This window comes from Mytilus californianus, unplaced genomic scaffold, assembly GCF_021869535.1.
Source record: "Mytilus californianus isolate M0D057914Y unplaced genomic scaffold, xbMytCali1.0.p SCAF_3, whole genome shotgun sequence".
Classification (NCBI taxonomy): Eukaryota; Metazoa; Mollusca; class Bivalvia; order Mytilida; family Mytilidae; genus Mytilus; species Mytilus californianus.
The window spans coordinates 111,072,181-111,093,977 of record NW_026262679.1 but is presented as its reverse complement, the minus strand read 5'-3'; the positions used below and the strand labels follow the sequence as shown (position 1 = coordinate 111,093,977).

At 31.9% G+C, this 21,797-nt stretch overlaps 1 protein-coding gene across 7 annotated transcripts in view; it reads right to left on the bottom strand.

Moving 5' to 3' along the window:
* Positions 1 to 21,797, bottom strand: part of LOC127735795 (uncharacterized) — a 216,451-nt gene that overhangs the window by 168,896 nt on the left and 25,758 nt on the right. For 5 of the 7 annotated variants that reach the window (XM_052246113.1, XM_052246115.1, XM_052246111.1 and 2 more), the window contains 11 exons: positions 19,305 to 19,406; positions 17,167 to 17,214; positions 13,030 to 13,133; positions 11,305 to 11,372; positions 10,342 to 10,514; positions 8,737 to 9,210; positions 6,085 to 6,387; positions 5,770 to 5,881; positions 4,475 to 4,623; positions 3,873 to 3,975; positions 1,499 to 1,641 (listed from right to left, as the gene is read on the bottom strand). In XM_052246113.1, coding sequence (XP_052102073.1) covers positions 1,499 to 1,641; positions 3,873 to 3,975; positions 4,475 to 4,623; positions 5,770 to 5,881; positions 6,085 to 6,387; positions 8,737 to 9,210; positions 10,342 to 10,514; positions 11,305 to 11,372; positions 13,030 to 13,133; positions 17,167 to 17,214; positions 19,305 to 19,406 — 1,779 coding nt within the window. Of the gene's footprint in view, positions 1 to 1,498; positions 1,642 to 3,872; positions 3,976 to 4,474; positions 4,624 to 5,769; positions 5,882 to 6,084; positions 6,388 to 8,736; positions 9,211 to 10,341; positions 10,515 to 11,304; positions 11,373 to 13,029; positions 13,134 to 17,166; positions 17,215 to 18,611; positions 18,684 to 19,150; positions 19,206 to 19,304; positions 19,407 to 21,797 lie in introns of those variants that run through there. The other 2 variants (XM_052246116.1, XM_052246117.1) reach the window with 2 other exon arrangements.

Here is a 21,797-nt window from a genome sequence, read left to right as displayed (position 1 = left end):
TGTAGTAGTGCTATTGCTTATAGTATCTGAGAAATGGACTTGACCATGAAAACTTAACCTTGTTCACTGATCCATGAATTGAGGTCTTAGTCAAGTGAAAGTTATAAGGACCTATCAAGGTAAGCACATGGTCCAAGGACACAGTTATCGTCCTTAGATTTTCGTTGTCTACAAATATAGTCCCTAGCGTGGTCAGTGTATAACTTGCAAATTTTTTTCATACACTTTCCAAATTTATTTCTTTATATTTCATGCATGAAATATTAAGCATGGGGATGAAATTACATGTTAAAAAAATTTCAGTGCTGTATCTTTATGTTAAGAAGTGATTTGGTCCAGTTAAAAAAAGGTCAAAAACTAGTATGTCTGAAGCTGTCAAACTGAATTTTAGACCCCCTTAACATAGAATTGTCAATATTTTGAGTTAGAGCTGGTAGACTTTTCTATAATTTTGATATTATTTGTCCCAACTGTAGTACACTACACTGTAAAAATCTTTTTGAGATAGAGCAGGTGCAATCTTTTTAATTTGAATTTATTGTCTAAAGAAATGCACTAAGAAATAACTGTGTTCTCGGGCCACATACCAAATATACTTAGGCTCCTATTACACATAAGAGAGAAATAAAAATCATGGTACAAAAAATCTTAACTTTTTTTCAAGCAGTTACTGAACCAAGAAAATGAGGTCAAGGACAATGGACATATAATAGACAGAAACTTCATAATATAAGGCATCTATATATATAGCTATATGCAAAGTATGAAGCATCCAGGTCTTCTTCCTTCCATCTGAAATATTAAGCTATTAAGTAACTTATTAACACCTCTGCCGCCGTCCGATCACTATCCCTATATCTCGCTTTCTGCGACAGAAGTTGCAGGCAAGACAAAAAAAAAGGCCAAAAAAGTAAATAAGGAAAACACAACCAATAGTCTACAAAAAACAACATAGTAATTCAAAGACAGAGAAACACAGACACAACGGAAAACTGGGGTCGATCTTCAGTACTCTGGAAGGGTTGGCAGATCCTATTCCACTTGTGGCACCTGTGATGTTGCATTGTAAATTTAATGGATGCCTTCCAATAAAATCTTATGACATTTGCGATATTGTTTCATGGTAACTTTGCCACTGGACGTTAAGCAACCAACATTCAATCAACCAATTATGTTAACTGAATATGAAGATTTTTTTGTATTCAGTAGTACTAAAAGTCTTTGCCCAAATTTCAGGTACAACGAAATTATGTCTGATAATACATATCAACGATTGGAAGCTTGTTACCTGAGGCTTACTTAATATACATGAAATATAAAAAAATATTAAAAAAATATTTAAAAAATCACAAATTAAATATTTTTACATTTTATACATGGACTCAAGTATCTTTGTAGAACAGAAAGTTGGGTTTTTTTCTATCCCTTGGAATTAGGGTAACCACATAAGCATCCGTGTTATACATAACAGAAATCAAAGAGTAAATTGAATACCTACCATTACATGAATTTAGTTCTGGTTTCTTTATATCTTCTAGCCACTTTGTATAGTTAGTACTGACTGTGTATATGTACTGGGTCATATCACATTTATCTTTACCAATGTGGTAGTAATAACACTTCAAAGCATCGGAAAAGTCACTGGAATAAAAAAAATAGTTAGAATACTGTTATCTGTGGATCTCGTCACATATATCTCTTTATATAGGGGATCTCTGTTGTCAGTGGCTTATGTACATTAGTTGAATTTGGACCGACTCTTGAATAAGTAGAAATTACCTACAACTTCCTAATGATCTGAGTGAATTGATTTGAGATTCACATATCTTACCTACAACTTCCTGATGACATGAAGGAGTTGATTTGAGATTCACATATCTTTTCTACAACTTCCTAATGATCTGGGTGAGTTGATCTGAGATTCACATATCTTACCTTCAACTTCCTGATGACCTTAGTGAGTTGATCTGAGATTCACATATCTTACCTACAACTTCCTAATGACATGAAATAGACAACTTTCGAGTTCGATGCATTTCCTTCAAAAACTTTGGTTTTAGTGAACATCATTCGTGCGTTTAGGGGCGTCGTCAATCCGTTCCAATGTTGAGCGTGTGGTTGGAAAACTATAATGCTATGTTGCACGAATTATTCGGCAAATTAAATTGTCATAATTGTCTTTAAGCACAGCTGTCATTAGGGAATTGTGATTAAGTACCTACAGAACGAATATTATATCTAGTTTATCCTGCACAATGACGATCACTAAGACGCTTGATGAACGTTTATAGTGCAGGGATACAGGCGATCCCCTCTATCTGGTAAATGACGTCATAAAGGCGCGCATAATTGACGATTTTTTTCCGGTGACGGATAAACTCGAAAGTGGTCTATTGATTTGAGATTCATATCTTTTCTACAACTTCCTAATGATCTGGGTGAGTTGATCTGAGATTCACATATCTTACCTACAACTTCTTGATGACCTGAGTGAGTTGATCTGAGATTCACATATCTTATATACAACTTTCTAATGACATGAAGGAGTTGATTTGAGATTCACATATCTTTTCCAAAACTTCCTAATGATCTAGGTGAGTTGATTTGAGATTCACATATCTTACCTACAACTTCCTGATGATCTAGGTGAGTTGATTTGAGATTCAAATATCTTACCTACAACTTCCTAATGACATGAAGGAGTTGATTTGAGATTCACATATCTTACCTACAACTTCCTGATGATCTGAGTGAGTTGATTTGAGATTCACATATCTTACCTACAACTTCCTAATGACATGAAGGAGTTGATTTGAGATTCACATATCTTACCTACAACTTCCTAATGACATGAAGGAGTTGATCTGAGATTCACATATCTTACCTTCAACTTCCTGATGACCTGAGTGAGTTGATCTGAGATTCACATATCTTACATACAACTTTCTAATGACATTAAGGAGTTGATCTGAGATTCATATATCTTACCTACAACTTCCTAATGACATGAAGGAGTTGATTTGAGATTCACATATCTTACCTACAATTTCCTGATGATCTGGGTGAGTTGATTTGAGATTCACATATCTTATCTACAACTGCCAAATGATCTGAGGGAATTGATTTGAGATTCACATATCTTACCTAAAACTTCCTGATGATCTGAGTGAGTTGATTTGAGATTCACATATCTTACCTACAACTTCCTAATGACATGAAGGAGTTGATTTGAGATTCACATATCTTACCTACAACTTCCTGATGATCTGAGTGAGTTGATTTGAGATTCACATATCTTACCTACAACTTCCTAATGACATGAAGGAGTTGATTTGAGATTCACATATCTTACCTACAACTTCCTAATGACATGAAGGAGTTGATCTGAGATTCACATATCTTACCTTCAACTTCCTGATGACCTGAGTGAGTTGATCTGAGATTCACATATCTTACATACAACTTTCTAATGACATTAAGGAGTTGATCTGAGATTCATATATCTTACCTACAACTTCCTAATGACATGAAGGAGTTGATTTGAGATTCACATATCTTACCTACAATTTCCAGATGATCTGGGTGAGTTGATTTGAGATTCACATATCTTATCTACAACTGCCAAATGATCTGAGGGAATTGATTTGAGATTCACATATCTTACCTAAAACTTCCTGATGATCTGAGTGAGTTGATTTGAGATTCACATATCTTACCTACAACTTCCTAATGACCTGAGTGAGTTGATTTGAGATTTGCATATCTTACCTACAACTTCCAAATGATCTGAGGGAACTGATTTGAGATTCACATATCTTACCTACAACTTCCTGATGATCTGAGTGAGTTGATTTGAGATTCACATATCTTACCTACAACTTCCAAATGATCTGAGGGAGTTGATTTGAGATTCACATATAACTGGTATATAGTATGTAATGGCTTCTATGTCTGTACAAGATGATGTTGGTAAACCTGAATAAAATTTAAGATTAAATTTAAATTATAAATGGAATAAATTGGACAGTTCTTCTTCCTGACAGACAATTTTTTAATGAAAAACTTCCAAAACCTCTAGTGTTTTTCACTGGCAACTTTTAGCAGTAGAAAAATGTTACATATATTTTATATTGTTCAATTTTGGGATTCATTTTCTGTTTGACTGGTTTTGAACAAAAATATAATTTAATTAGTTTTTTTTTATATCTTTTATATAATAACAAATTTTTTGTGTTGAATGACACCAAATTGTGTTTTTTTTTTTTCATCATTTTGGTTTTTTGCTTCATGCTGATTTGCTGAGTCAAGCCCTTTCTTACTGATTTTTACAATTTGTTCTCATGTTGGGAAGGTTGAGCATGTGAAACATTTATTTATATCTTTGGAAAGGCACATGATCATGTAGCAAATTTAAACTGGTTTTATGAGATTTCTGCCCTCTCCTTTTAATCTTGTTATTGATAAACAAACTTACATGACATAGGATCAACATTGAGCATATTACCAATACTCTCCCTGTTATCGACAATAATGTTATGTTTTTGTTCCTCTGTACACATCCTTCCACTATAATCTGTTTTTATCTTATTTATGATACAGGGTAAAATAGTTCCCATAAGTATGCTGTAAGAAAATTTTACATACTGTATATTCAGAAATTATTGCGATGTTTTTATTAATGAAAAAAATGCAACAGTATCAAATTCACGATAATAAAAACCAGCAGTCATGATTACGATAGTGATTTTCCTTTATTCATTGATTATTGCAAATCACCATTAACTGGTTTAAATGTGTGATCCAATTAATGTGATGCATTAATTTCTGAATATACAGTAATCTATTAATAGCAGTGTTCTCTTTTGTTAAATAACAAGAAGAAAGAGCTGTCAAATAAAACAACAAACATTCAAAATTGATAAACATTATCCATGAAATAATACATAAGGAAAAGATCTGCTGACTATAAGAATAAGGGTCTATCAAATTTCATAATTAAACAAGTGCGCTAAAATGTCTCGCCAGTATTAGTTATCATTGAATTCATGTTGAAAGTCTATGAAATCTTACAACCATTGCATTCATCAAATAAAGTGGTTCTATTGCTTATAGTACCTGAGAAACAGACCAAACCACAAAGTCTAAACATTGACCAACAAAAATTAAAAAAAATAATTTCAAGCAGTCACTGAACCATGAAAATGAGGTTAGGGACAATGGACCGAAGGAAACTTTGTAATATAAGGTATCTGCATACAAGGTATGCAGCATCCAGATCTTCTAGCTTCTGAAATATAAAGCTTGATACAAATAGTTTAGGCTGTCGCCCCTACACGATTGTATCCCTATGTCTCTCATTCTGGGACTTTCTTTACAAGTGAGACAAAAAAAATACCTGTTGCATCAAGAAAAAAGATTTGAGGAAAGATTTTACTGTTTTGTGTTTTCTATACCATCAGAAAACATAGAATTTTCCCCAAAATTGCACCGATTGTAGGCTAGATTTTACTTCTTTTGGTTGTTCTTACTTGAACCAGTACCAGAATGTTCTATCAAAGAGTAGGTAACCTGTCAAAATATGTTATACTGTTGAGTTAAAAGTCTTTAATATGAAAATAGTCTATTTTCAATCTATATTCCAGAGTGTAGATGCCTACAAGGTTGCAATTCATACCTTGCCTTTAAAACAAGTTACTGATCAACTAAATACAATTCCAAAATATGTAAAAGCTAAAATCTAATTAATGAAGTTACAATATTTCAACAAACCTGCATCTTTCTTTCGTAGTGATGTTATTTCTAATTAAATCTCCTGAAGAGGCAGCAACACATGCCAAGGAAGGAGACACAAGTAAACTAGAGTCAGTACATGGATTACCAACTGTAAAAACAAATTAAAAAAGTAAGATAAAGTATGGACATGTCCCTAACATAAGTCAGGATTCTTATCAGTCTTTTGTTATAAAAACAATTGCATTTTTATAAAAATAAGAAAAATATCAGTTTTACCTTAAAGTTTGTAATTTTCTTTTAAATATATGATACCAACTTTTAAAACAAGAAAAAAATCCAAGATGTACTCACCACCTGTAACACTAAGTTTGGTGATGCCACTGTGACCTTGACCTGCAGAACTGGATGCGAAACACACATAAGATCCTTCATCACTTGGCTGGACATTTAATATGGTCAAGGACGGATTGCTGGTACTACTACCAGTGTATTTGTTGGTATCTGTTTGAGAATTGATTGTTTCTATATCACCAAGTACTTGTCTCTGCCAGAACACATTGCTAACAACTAAAGTAGAGGTCACACTACAATCCAAGGTCACACTGCCATTGGCAACACTGTAGGATACTTTGGATAATGAAACAGATGGTACGTCTACATAATATAAGAAAAATCAGCAATTCATTGTTTTGTAGATGTCTAATATATATTTCACATGTGATGAAACTAGAGGCTCTAAAGAGCCTGTGTCGCTCATACTGGCCTATGTGCATATTCAACAAAGGACACTCTCCAACATTGTAGACGAGAATAGAATTCAAGATGAAAATCTCTGTTTTGTTGATGTTAATGCTGTCTGTTTAGTTTCTCTCTATCTTCTTTAATTTTTGCTCAAAATACAAAACAGGGTAAAAAAAAAATCCTCATTTACGGACAATCACTCCTATAAAGAGTGAAAGTCTACTAACTATATCTGCAAAATTTGACTTGTTAGTAGATCTTGCCTTGCTGATCATTTTTGTGATTAAAAGTGTCTATTTATCTATTTTAATTTTTATCATATAAGGCAAAACGCAAAAAAAATGGTAAAAATCGTCATTAAAGGGCAATAACTCCAATAAGGAGTCGTTGACGATTTCCTCCATAATTATCTTAATAGTAGATCTTGTCTTGCTGATCATTTTTGCTTATTTAAGTTTCTATCTATCTACTACATTTTTTAAGGTATAAGGCAAAAACGCAAAAAAATGGTAATCATCAAAGGGCAATAACTCTAATAAGGAGTCCACTGAAGATTTCGACCATGCAGACTTATTTGTAGATCTTGTCTTGCTGATCATTTTTGCTTATTTAAGTTTCTATCTATCTACTATATTTTTTATGGTATAAGGCAAAAACGCAAAAAATTGGTAATCATCAAAGGGCAAATAACTCTAATAAGGAGTCGACTGAAGATTTCGACCATGCAGACTTATTTGTAGAACTTGTCTTGCTGATCATTTTTGCAATTTAAAGTTTTTCTCTCTCCAAATATTGATTTAAAGATCTAGATAATAGGCAAAAATGAAGAAAAAAAATGGTAAAATTTGTCATTTATTATAAGAAGTCGTCTGACAATTGGTAGAGCTCAAAATTCTGAACATTTATGACCATGGCAGATTTTCTCTATTTATAACGGTTTTCAAAAAAACTTGCATTTTACCCTTATGTTCTATTTTAGCAATGTCCACCATCTTGGTTGGCAGGCCGGGTCATCGGACACAATTTTCAAACTAGATACCCTAATGATGATTGTGGCCAAGTTTGGTTAAATTTGGCCCAGTAGTTTCAGAGGAGAAGATTTTTGTAAAAGTTAACAGACGGCCAGGTGAGCTAAAAATTTCTAACTTCATGATCAATCAATAAATACAAAATTGAAAGGGTAAATTGAATATAAGAAATACTTTAAAAGCTGTCTTTACATGAAGTTTCAACATTTTTATGTTAACTTAAAAATCAGAATAAAGATTACTAAAAAATATGTTGTGCTCCAATAAGATAAAAATCCTATGAATATAGAAATTAAACATAAAATAGTATGAATATAGAAATTAAACATTAAATAGAAGTCCAAGTTAAATACACTCAAACTCAGTCTCTATACCATTTTTAATATAAAAAAAATAAAAATCTAAATAAATTAATTTTCACCACTGTGATTAAATATGAAAATAAGTATATAAGTGACAAACAAAATATTGTTAGACTTTTCACATATATAGAAATTATGGGTGATGAGGTATTTTTAATTATCATAGCTATAAAGTGCAACTTCAAATACTGTAAATTCAGAAATTTTTGCGTGCATTCATTACTGGGATTTTTGAAGAATATACAAAAATGTGTGATTTATTATTGTAATTTCAGGATAATCTGCATATACAGATATATGTATCAGATATCAGAATGCAAGTTCTGACTATTGCGATACTCACCCAGTTGCATTATTCACATTAATAAAAATCTCGCAACAATTCAGAATTTACAGTAGACATTGTATAATATGAATTACTTATAAAACCAGTGCACACAGAGAGAAGACAATGTTAACTGGTCAAACAAAAAAAGAAATATATGTGAATGAGTAAGGGAGGAAAACACCCTTACCTGTTGGTGGTGTTGTTGTTGTCTTAATTTGGGTTGTTGTTAGTTCTGGGGTCACAAGAGATTGTGTTGTTGTCTTGCCTTGAGTAATAACTATTTCTGCAGTTGTATGTTCTTGGGTAACAACAGATTGTGTTGTTGTTTTTGCTTGAGTAAGAACAACTTTAGTGGTTGTCTGTTCAGGAGAAACTACTCCTGTTGTTTGTTCTTGGGTACTAACAAATTGTGTTGTTGTTGTTTTAGCTTCAGAAACAACAGATTGTGTAGTTGTTTTAGCTTGAGAAACGGCTCTATCTGTACTCTGCTGTTGAGTAACTTGTTTTGTTATTTCAACTTCAGTAATAGCTAATTTAGTAGTACCTGTAGTTGGTGCTTTGGTTGTTGTCGTTGATGGCAGAGTATCTTCTGTTGTAAAAACCTCTGCAGTTGATGCTTTTGTAGTGGTAGTAGTTGGCGCTTTGGTTGTTGTCATTGATGGCTGAGCATCTTCTGTTGTAAAAACCTCTGCAGTTGATGCTTTTGTTGTGGTAGTAGTTGGTGCTTTGGTTGTAGTCGTTGAAGGCTGAGCATCTTGTGTTGTAAAAATCTCTTCTGTTGATGATTTTGTTGTGGTAGTAGTTGGCGCTTTGGTTGTTGTCGTTGACAGCTGAGATTCTTGTGTTGTAAAAATCTCTTCTGTTGATGCTTTTGTAGGGGTAGTAGTTGGCGCTTTGGATGTTGTCGTTGACGGCTGAGCATCTTCTGTTGTCACAACCAATGTAGTTGTTGCCTTGGTAGTGGTAGTAGTTGGAGCATTTGTTGTTGTTGTAGTAGTGGAAGTTGTTGTTTGTGACACTAAAAACAAAGGATATTGTGTTATGTACATCTCAATTTATTTTTTCAAATTTCAATAAAATATTTAAGAATTCTGAATGACAATTTTGAAAAAATTAAAAATAATCTCATCAATAACTTAGATTAACTTTAACATATTTCATTTGCTATTAAAATCTAAAACAGTTGGACACAAGTTAAAGCAACATTATTAAGTCCTCTCCTGTTATTAGCATAATAGAAAAACAAAGCAAATTATAACCATTAAAAAACACACATTGAAAATCAAATCTGTTGAATAACAATAACAATACACAATCAAAAACATAATAATGAGATTATGTGTTCATGGTCAGTGAACTGCAAAATCTGGGGTCAGAACTGTAATTAGGCGTACTATTTTAAAAGCATTACATCATGATGAACATGTGTACCAAACTACCTTATCCTTATTAAAAAATTTAACCTAAATCCAAGTTTCAAGTTGATGTAATCACTAATTTCATGGCAAACTACATTTGTACCTTATCCTAAAATTTAACCTAAACCCAAGTTACAAGTTGATGTGATAACTAATTTCATGGCAAACTACCTTATCCTAAAACTTTAACCTAATACAGGATGGATAAACAGACAAGCTGACAGATGAATAGACAGGCTGATAGATGGAAGCATAGTCTATGAAGCTTAATGTCTCTTATTTTCATAATTAACATTACAATCCATGAAATAATGAATATGTTTTATTTCAGTATTTTAGTATACTGGGTTAAGCTTGATGTTAATTTCACAGTAACTAAAGTGCTATTCATTTAATGAATATTTGCGTGTATTTTGTAGGCCCTTAATTTCATGTAAATTACTGTAAATTCTTTTAAAAACGCAATAACAATTGCAAACATTAATTCTAAATTTTCAGTAAATCCCCTTTTCCCATGGCCTGAAATCTGAATTCAAAAATAGGGTCATCTCATAATCATCTATTAACATATATAAGTGTGAGACAAACAACCTTTACAAATACTAATAATGACAAACACCAATGCTATGAATTGAATATATAGTGGCTGGATTAAACTAATGTAAATTGTTGTGTATGGAGTCAGAAGTTCCTAGGTTTTAGGGTTAAATTCTTTAATAAATTATTCTTACCAATGACTGATGTCACAGTTACTTCATCTACAGCCTTGATCAAATCAGATGAAGATGTTGAATCATCCTTAATTTGCTGTACACTTTGTTCTGTAGCTTGCTGTACAGTACCAACTGTCTGTATTGTATTTTGGTTTAATGTTATTATATAGTCTACTACTAAACTGCCTTGGCTGAAACAGAAGTATACAGGTCAGGGCTTCAAAAAAAAATTTGAGCCAGCTGGACATTTTATGTCTTATACTGATTTGAAAAAATAGTAACAACAGGCAATCATGGTAATCAGTTGGGCATCATATAAACAATGATTGACATAAAAACTTGATTTTTGATTTAAATTTGATGTAATGACGCAAACTGTTAAATTGACAGTGCATCTTTCGAAGTGTGCAACATCAGCGTACTAATATCTGCCTTAAACTCTTCAATTGTGCAAAAGTACATTGTCATCTGTCCATCCCTTGTTTTTTAGACAAGGCTGACCACACTCTAAACACCACTGCTTTTAAAGTGGCATTCACACATCTTTTTTTTTTTATTTGCAAGCAGTTGTTAATCACACATTCTAGTCCTCTTTTCATGTAAAATATCAATGATCAATATCCCCTCTTTTAACTTTCAATGCAAAAACTGAAATTTAATATTTCGATCTATTCTATAAGTCCAGTAATATGCATTGCCATAGGAACATCTGTTTGTACTTCAGTTTTTGCAGGCTATATATTTGTTCACTATTGTTGTTTGGATTGTATTTTGTACATCAGGTATTTGTGTTTACCTAATCTTGGTTTTTATTTTTTACCTGCACATTTTTCTTAGTTTTTTAGCCCTTTAAGTTTATACTGGCCATTATTCTTTGACTTAAACTGACCTTGAAAGTACTTGTTTAGTGTAGCAAAGGAACATTGCTTTTATTGCTGTTCTTCATCTGAAGTAGTTTTTAGCCGTTCAAGTTAAACTCACCTTAGTCCTGTTACTGTTACTCCTTGAAAGTCATTCTTTAAAGCAGAGCCTTGATACATAGATGTTAGCTACAATATAAAGAATGTTGTTTTCAAGACTAATTCAAAGGAGTAGGTCCGGTAAGGGCCGATTTTGGCCTCAAATTTCAGGTTCATCTAACGAAAGAATTTGGACACTTTTTAAACACTTAAGTGTCTATTTCAGTTGATTCAATTAGTTTATGTGAAAGATTTTAACTGATTGAGTCATTAAAAACGCTCCGATTACAGCTTAAATATGAAAAATCTATCCAATATGCCAAAAGATGTCACTTTTCAGATGGTTTTTGTCAAAAATGAAAGTGGCCGCATCCGTGTTCATCCTCAACCTTTATATATGTTATGTATTATCATCAAATACAACTTACATTTAAATATTAAGAATGAACACAATGGGGCCACTTTCATTTAAGACGGAAACCGTCTAAAATTTAACTAAAATACTAAAATTGTGAAGATTTCAGTAATTTAGCATGACTTAATGATGCTAGTACCCGATATATGTGCATTGTATTGTCAAAAACAGCCCATATTTATGTAGCAGAAGCATTCTACTTTCCAATAAATAACTAAAAGTTTACATTTTAACAATTTTGTAAAACTGCTATATTTTGGGGCCAAAAAGGGGTCTTACTGGACCTACTCCTTTAAGAATATGTGTTTGTAGGACACCATGCACTACTCACAATTTTCCATGTTCAGGGAATCATGAAATATAATTGGTTAAAACCTAATTTGACATATATATTTTAAAGTTCATATCATAATTTACATTGACGTCTTTACATTAAATCTGTTGGATGTGAACTGATTGATACTTTAGTCTGGAAGAACGTGATTCATTTATTAGTTGCTATTGGCTTCGAATTAGCTTTCAGTAACTGTGAGTACTCTTATGGGTACTTTGTGTCTTTTTTCTTTATGTTAGTTGTTTTTTGTGCTTGTGCCAATCTGATGAGTCAAACCATTCCCAACTTATTTTACAATTTGTTATGTTGTGCTGTTTTACCACTGTCCCTGTTTAGGGGAGGGTTGAGCTCTCACAAGCATGTTTAACCCTGCAACATTCTATATGTGCCTGTCCAAATTCAGGAGTCTGTAATTCAATGAATGTCATTAGTTTCTGTTTGTCATAGTTGTTTTTCATTTAATGTGTTTAGGATAAATCAGGCTGTTCATTTTTTTGGTTTGAATTGTTTTGTTACAGGCTTGATAAAAATTAAAGTAATGGTGTCAACAAAATTTATTGTTGTTTGCTTAATGTTATAATCAAGATTTTAACAATGAAAAAAGAAACAAAAATGTGTCCATAGTACACGGATGCCCCACTCGCACTATCATTTTCTATGTTCAATGGAGGGTGAAATTGGGTTCAAAACTCTAATTTGGCATTAAAATTAGAAAGATCATATCATAGGGAACATGGGTACTAAGTTTCAAGTTGATTAGACTTCAACTTCATCAAAAACTACCTTGACCAAAAACTTTAAACCAGACGGACGGACGGACAAACAGACGCACAGACCGAAAAAACATAATGCCCCTAGGTGGGGCATAAAAAGAAAAAGTAAAGGGAATATACATGTACTTGTATACATCTTAACAAACGGTCATTTTCATTTTTAGATATCAATTCACTGGTAATGTTACTGTCTGTAGCTGTTGATTTGATTACAGTTGAACTTACCTGCCTTTCTAATTTTGTTTTCATGTCTATATATTGTTGACTATTTTGATTTGCATATGCAGCATCATATGGTTTATTGATCTTCATAGAAGTCTGAAACTTTCCTGCAATAAATATAATGAAATAAACATTAATAACAGGTTTATATATCTAAGAAAATATATTTGTTCTAGAAGATGTAGGGGCAATAATGTCCTTATTTGGCCCCAAATTTAGGGCATATTCAAAAATAACTATACATGTTCTTAAATTTGCCCTAACATGACTAAAGCAAAATGTTTAAAGAAAATAAAGATAAGTTTCTTATTTGAAAAAGTTCTGGATGGAACCATTTAGAAAATCAGCATTTTTCTTCATTTTCATGAAATATATCCATTCTTACACCAAATTGTTACATCATAAAAACATAAATCCTTATTAACATACATTTCTTGATTTTATGCATTTCTCTATATTACGAGTAAAGGAGTAGGTCCAGTAAGACCCCTTTTTGGCCCCAAAATATAGCAGTTTGACAAAATTGTTAAAATGTAAACTTTTAGCTATTTATTGGAAAGAAGAATACTTCTGTTACATAAATATGGGCTGTTTTTGACAATACAATGCACATGTATGCACAAGTCATGCTAAATTACTGAAATCTTCACAATTTAAGCATTTGAGTTAATTTTTAGACGGTTTTCGTCTTAAATGAAAGTGGCCGCATTCGTGTTCATTCTTAATATTTAAATGTTAGTTGTATTTGATGATAATACATATCATATATAAAGGTCGAGGATGAACACGAATGCGGCCACTTTCATCTTTGACAAAAACCATCTGAAAAGTGACATATTATGGCATAATTGATAGATTTTTAATATTTAAGCCTGAATTTAAGCGTCTTTAGTGACTAAATCGGCCCAAATCTTACAGATAAACTAATTGAATCTACTAAAGTAGACACTTGAGTGTTTAAAAAGTGTCCAAAATATTTCATCAGATGAACCTGAAATTTGAGGCCAAAATCGGCCCTTATCGGACCTACTCCTTTGAAGTAGTTCTTAAAAACTTCATTTTCTTTAGCCAAAAATGGGTCTTAAATTCCCTTTCTTGAACTGTAAGTTTAAAAAATGAATACAGCTTCTTAGAAAAGATAGCAACTGTTTTATTGTGGGATTTTGTGTAGAGACATATTGCTGAATATAAAAGTTAAGCAGCTACTTTCCAACTGACTTTTATTTTGCTTTTAAACAACATTATTTTAAGTACTTCAATGTTACCTGTTTAATTACAGTCAGGGTTACTACACCAAATAAACATTAAATGATTAAAGGTGTGTGTTGAAATCTCAAAAACTAATGTAAACCTGCCAAATTTCATGTGTCTATTTTTCTAGACTAATGAATTTAGAGCTTGACATAATTGAATAGGCACTTGTGAGTTGTCTATCCATGAAGACTGTATGTATACTTTATATGTATTTTGCTTATTGTGTTGTTGGGTTGCTGTCTCCCTGACAAACACCCTTACATCATCTTCTATTCATTGAAGTATCACACTTTGTTAAGTCAAAAGACTGAAAAGAGTTGCTACAGGGGGGAATAAACATTGAGGAATGGATGGTATGAAAATTCATAATTATTCTGTAGCATAATTATTGGAAGTTTATCCTTCAATAAAACCCCTCAGTTCTAAACTTGACCTGCCTGTAATGTTTACAAATATTAACCTTGACTTATATATTTATAAAGGCATTGTTTGGTCAGATCCTAGTAATATAGACCCCTCTTACCACACCATATTTTCTATTATACTGTAATAAAAGTGTAAAGATTTGACTTTCACATATTACATACATCATCTTATCTAGTCTTTATTCAAAAAGCCATTCATTGAAAAAACAACAAACAAAACAGTCAAATGCCAAAAACTATTTTGTGGAATGCTTTCTGAAAAGATATTTAATATAAAACAGTATTTTCTTTATGGAAGGTATTGATCGAAGATTTTCACGTACTGTGTTGGCGATGAAATAATAAAAACAGCCAATACAAAGACCTATTATTGTGAGAATTATATAAGTGTCACTTCTTTTAATTTGCAGAACCATTTTAATACAACCAACCACTCATTCAAATAACAATGAAATAATATTCTTTAAACCTGGCTGGGAATATGACTGTGACTAATATATTTGTGCGAAGATACCTTCAGGACTGTTTTGTAAGACAACAGATAATAAGGTTCATCCTATACAAACATTAAATGTCTCTGATGAAAAGATATGTTGCCTCAGGTCACAAATATCGTCAATTAAATTTAAAGGGAACACATAAATGTATATGTATAGACATTTTCATTTTGTTTCTTTTATGCAGGTTGTTTTTTACTGCTGATATCTTTATAAAGAAAACAGGAAAATGTGCTGCTTAATCCTATCACTGAAACATATTTAAATGTTATGTAATATGATATTTAAAATTATTCCACCTTGAGGTTTCCCTTTAATCCACATGTTATATTCAGACTACAATTGATCGAAGAAATAGGTAAATACATCCTATCAAATGAAAACTATTTGAAAATTATAGTTTGGCATTACACTGCTGCAGCCAACTCGGAAAAAGAAAAAAAACTCATCACACATGGGGAATAATTCAAGGACTACTATATGTAGATATCAAAATAATACTATATACACTGTGGACTGGTGTTCTGATACAACTGAAAAGTCATCTGTTGTATTTTGGTTAATTTTTTTACTAAATGTACTTTATAAAATTCCTAATGTTTGAAAAACCCGTATCTGGGACATGATTTGAAAAGCTTCTATAAACCCAGATAGATAAATTAATGGTTAAATACCATTTTTGTGAATGATAATCAATGATTTAAAGTTTTAGCCTTATAATATAGTGTCCATTCATATAAAATAATTGGGGCAGAACATGACTACTGGTATATATAATACTCAGCTTAACATAGTACATTGTAGTAAATAAATCTGATTGACCAACTATCAATATATCTCAGTTTAGGTCAAATACAATGGGACTAAGTCAGCTAAGGTAATCCATGGATTTCATTCATTACTGATGAGAACAAATTTTATTGAAAGTTATAATATGAATAAAAGGAGATGAGAATTATAAATCGATACATTCTTACTGCACATAAAGTCCATTAGACATCAAGACTTCAATAATCAATAGACAGGTGTCTATACAATATGGCTAGCCATAAATTATCATAAGCCTACAAAAGGAGTAAGTTCAGGAAGGGTTAAAATTGGCCCTAAGAATTTGATGTTTTTTTAATTAGGCCAAAATACTACAAATTTCACATGAAAATACACATGTGATAAAACTATTTAAACAAAATAATTTCTTTTTGTCACATCACATTAAAAATTATTCCTCAAGTATGCATTATCTGTATTGTAATGTCAGTTTTGGTCAAATTTTGAATAATTCTTAACAAGATATGCCATCGATACCAAAATCACTAAAGAACAAAAAACACTACTTGGGACAAACTTTTGGTCAAATAGTGTTCATGTGTTTAGGTCTTACACATCCTTGACCTTTCAAGAGTTTGAGCGATCCTGATGAAGGTTAATATAGAAAATCGCTTCGGATACAAGACATAAATAAAGTGTTATTTTCATGAACAAGTATTTTAAATAAACTAGATTTTTTACCACAAATATATTTCCATTTTAAAAAGAAACACAACAAAAAGTTCTTCATTTAAAATGACCAAAGTTTTTTGTTGTTAAATGCAGGTGATAATCAGATGATGTTTAAATCTTTAAAAGTAATCAAATTTACTGACAACTCCTGCATCATCAAGAACAATTGAACAGTCATCCTTGAATATAAGAGTACCAATATACTCAACTTCATGGATTGGCTTCATCTTACTCTAAGAGTACCAATTAACTCAATGTCAGGGATCGTCATTATCTTACTCTAAGATAGTTGTTTGGTTCACTTGTAATCAGTAACTGCTTAGATGAAGAACAGCTATAAACTTCAATTGAAAAACTGTTACTTTTCAGATTGTTTCATGAGCATGATACCACTTCATATTTCATTTTCTTAAATTTGTAAATAACCATTCAAATATATAAGTGGGACATATGATAAAACATACCTTTTTCATACTGTGGTTCCTTAGAAACTGTGTCTGGTTTGTCCATTACTTAAATTAGAAATTTTATTGAATTGATATTTTGAAATGATCAGAGCTTATGAAAATAAAAAAAAACATAAAAATAAAACAATTTAAGGTACATCTTCAGATATGAAATGTAATTGTGTAAGAATCAAACCGAAAGAGAAAATTTATAACTAATTTGCCCAAGTATTGCAATGAAAATTATCAAATATTATCCCCTGCATTCGTTTCATTCACATGGACAAATAGAGAAAGTTGAGGAATCCTACTTAAATTTGAACATCAAAATGTTTACAAAATTATGTTCTGTTTATTTTGTATAACTGTTTGTCTGGTGATTATTAAAGTTGGTCAACAAAAGGCATCTAAAAACTAGGAACAGTCTTCTTTTGATGAATTTCTGGATAATACAGCGTTAATTATGGCCTCTTTGTAACAATTAATGCAGTGTGGTAAAAACAGCTATTACTATCAAGCTACAGTAATAAAAGCAGATCATTGAATAAAGATATTATAAATCATGTAATATTTCAATTCCTTATAGATAAACTCATCATAAATACCAGACTTCAAATTTTGTACACCAGAAGCATGCTTTGTCCACAAAAGACTCATCTGTGACGCTTGAATCTAAAACGTTTTAAAGGCCAAATAAAGTACAAAGTTGCAGTGCATTGAGGACCAAAAATCTATGAACTATAGATGTAATTTTCAAAAAGGTGAACTGTGAGCTGAGGCTTACTATTGAGATCCCTGCTTTAAGTATGCAATAAACCGGAAATTGATGAGTTATGGATGTGCTATAACCTACCATCAAGATATACATGGAGGAATAAATCCAACCTAATTTCAACATGAAAACTTATTAAAGAACCTTTGTGAGCACACTCACATACCCCACACCCCCACAATGTCACTGGGCAAACAAAATCTCACTAGATTCCTTAGTTCATAGACTCATAACTCCTACAAAAGTCAACTGATAATAATTATTTGTGGATATGAACATCTATATATTATGCCCTTATCATCAAGGAAGATTCAGGAAATTATGTTGTGTGGTTTCAGAGGAGTTGCAATAACAAACTGTTGCAGTAGTATGTTAAGGCAAAAATTCTAAGTTCAAAGGGGCAAAACTCCTAGAAAAAAAAGAATCATAATTTCCTGTCAATAGGCACATCTTCAAAGTTTACCCTTATTATCTAAAAGGTTTCATGAAATTCTGTTGTGTGGTTTCATAGGAGTTGCGATGACAAGAACAGGACTGACAGACTTTGGATGGGTCAAAAAAATTATACCCTACGGAACTTTATTCAACGGGGTATAATTATGCCTATTACTTACTCCCAAAACATATAACCAGGAATATTGCCAGACCTATCATTAATAGGAGAACTATAATAACGATTGCTATTACTTACTCCCAAAATATACACCAAGGAATATTGCCAGACCTATCATTAACAGGAGAACTATAATAATGATTGCTATTACTTACTACCAAAATATACACCAAGGAATATTGCCAGACCTATCACTAACAGGAGAACTATAATAATGATTGATATTACTTACTCCCAAAATATACACCAAGGAATATTGCCTGACTAATCATTAACAAGAGAACTATAATAATGATTGCTATTACTTACCTCCAAAATATACACCAAGGAATATTGCCTGACTAATCATTAACAAGAGAACTATAATAATGATTGCTATTACTTACCTCCAAAATATACACCAAGGAATACTGCCAGACCTATCATTAACAGGAGAACTATTATAATGATTGATATTACTTACTCCCAAAATATACACCAAGGAATATTGCCAGATCAATCATTAACAAGAGAACTATAATAATGATTGCCATTACTTACCTCCAAAATATACACCAAGGAATACTGCCAGACCTATCATTAACAGGAGAACTATAATGATGATTGATATTACTTACTCCCAAAATATACACCAAGGAATACTGCCAGACCTATCATTAACAGGAGAACTATAATAATGATTGATATTACTTACTGCAAAAATATACACCAAGGAATATTGCCAGACCTATCATTAACAGGAGAACTATAATGATGATTGATATTACTTACTCCCAAAATATACACCAAGGAATACTGCCAGACCAATGACTAACAAGAGAACTATAATAATGATTGCTATCAAGCATCTGCTCTTCTTTTTTCTGTAAGTATCTAAAATGATAAAAGAAATGCTTTCTATCAATAATTCAAAATGCTCACATTTGCAACTTTTTTCTTATATTTTGTAACCCCTTTGACTCTTTCCTAAAAAAAACAGACCTGGGATCTCAGTCATAAATCTACACTTAGTACTCAGAGTACAAAATTTGCTTTAAAACACCAAATTTAGTATTTTGATTTGTTGAATTCAGAGTTTGAGTAGGCCTGGGGTCAATTATATGACAATTTAAAGTAATTAATTACATTTCAATTTCATTGACATATAAATGTAATTCATTACTTTACAATTAAACTGATATTTAAATTTAATTAATAACATTACCATTACATTGTCAATGAAATTAATTACATTACAATTACAATGTCAATGAAATTAATTACATTACAATTGCATTGTCAATGAAATTAATTACATTACAATTACATTGTCAATGAAATTAATTACAGTTACAGTTGTACTTAAAACTTTATCATATAACATAAATGTGAACCAGCTAGTATGATGCCTTTTTAAAATCAAATTTAGCATTGAGGAATTTGTAGAAGCATTGTTTTGAGTTCTGAAAAATGAATAATATTGGAATATCCCATGTAGTCTTTCTTGATAAGTAACATTACTGTAGCATTGATTATTATCCTTTTTCTTAGAATGTTCTTTTAAAATCAAAAATCTTTTTTTTTTTGGCTTTGATTTAAAAACTATGTTATGGAAAGTCCTCTATTGCCTGATAGTCATCATAGCTAATGTCAATGGTAATTGTATGATAAAGTGAGTAGACAGATCTTACAGCAATTGTTGTCTGCATCCTGAATGCACTTTATGAATGGAATAATTGTAGTACTTTTGAAGTAAAAATTTTACCACTGTTGTCTGCTTGGAAAAATTAAATAACCTTTGTGATCACGCTCACATACCCCACGCCCCCACATTGTCACTGGAGAAACAAAATCTTACCAGATTCGTAAGTTCATAACTCTACTAAGAGTTCAAAGAGGCATAACTCCTAGAAAAACAAGAGTGCACACGCTGAAATGCCTCGCCTTCTTTACTAATCACTGATATTATGTTGATAGTCCTAAATATAAAGCTTTATTACAACTGTCACATAAACTTAACATTAACCAAGAAAACTAAACATTGACCAATGAACCATGAAAATGAGGTCAAGGTCAGATGAACCATACCAGGCAGGCATGTACAGCTAACAATTCTTCCATACAACAAATATAGTTGACCTATTGCTTATAGTTTAAGAAAAACAGACCAAAACACAAAAATTTAACACTGAGCAATGAACTGTGAAAATGAGGTCAAGGTCAAATAAAACCTGCGCGACTGACAAATAGATCATAAAATATTTCCATACACCAAATATAGTTGACCTATTGCATATAGTATTAGAAAAAAAGACCAAAACTCAAAATCTTAACTTTTGACCACTGAACCATGAAAATGAGGTCAAGGTCAAATGACACCTGCCAGCTAGACATGTTCACCTTACAATCATTCCATACACCAAATATAGTAGACCTATTGCATACAGTATAAGAAAAACAGACCAAAACACAAAAACTTAACTATAACCACTGAACCATGAAAATGAGGTCAAGGTCAGATGACACCTGCCATTTGGACATGTACACCTTACAGTCCTTCCATACACGGAATATACTTGACCTATTACTTATAGTATCTGAGATATGGACTTGACCACCAAAACTTAAACTTGTTCACTGATCCATGAAATGAGGTCCAGGTCAAGTGAAAACTGTCTGACAGGCATGAGGAACTTGCAAGGTACGCACATACCAAATATAGTTATCTTACTACTTATAATAAGAGAGAATTTAACATTACAAAAAATAATAACTTTTTTTTCAAGTAGTCACTGAACCAAGAAAATGAGTTCAAGGACATTGGACATGTGACTGACGGAAACTTCGTAACATGAGGCATCCATATACAAAGTATGAAGCATCCAGGTCTTCCATCTTCTAAAATATAAAGATTTTAAGAAGTTAGCTAACACCACTGCTGCCGTAGCCACCTACCCCGCCGGATCACTATCCCTATGTCGAGCTTTCTGCGACAAAAGTTGCAGGCTCCACAAAAATTGAATCATAATTTCCTGTCGATATGCACATCTACATAGTATGTCCTTATTATTTACAAAGTTTCATGAAATTCTGTTGTGTGGTTTCAGAAGAGTTGCGATGACAAAGTATATTTTGGCCAAAATTCTAAGTTATAGGGCATAACTCCTAGAAAAAAAACTGAATCATAATTTCCTGTCGATATGCACATCTACATAGTATGTCCTTATTATCTACAAAGTTTCATGAAATTCTGTTTTGTGGTTTCAGAGGAATTGCAATGACAAA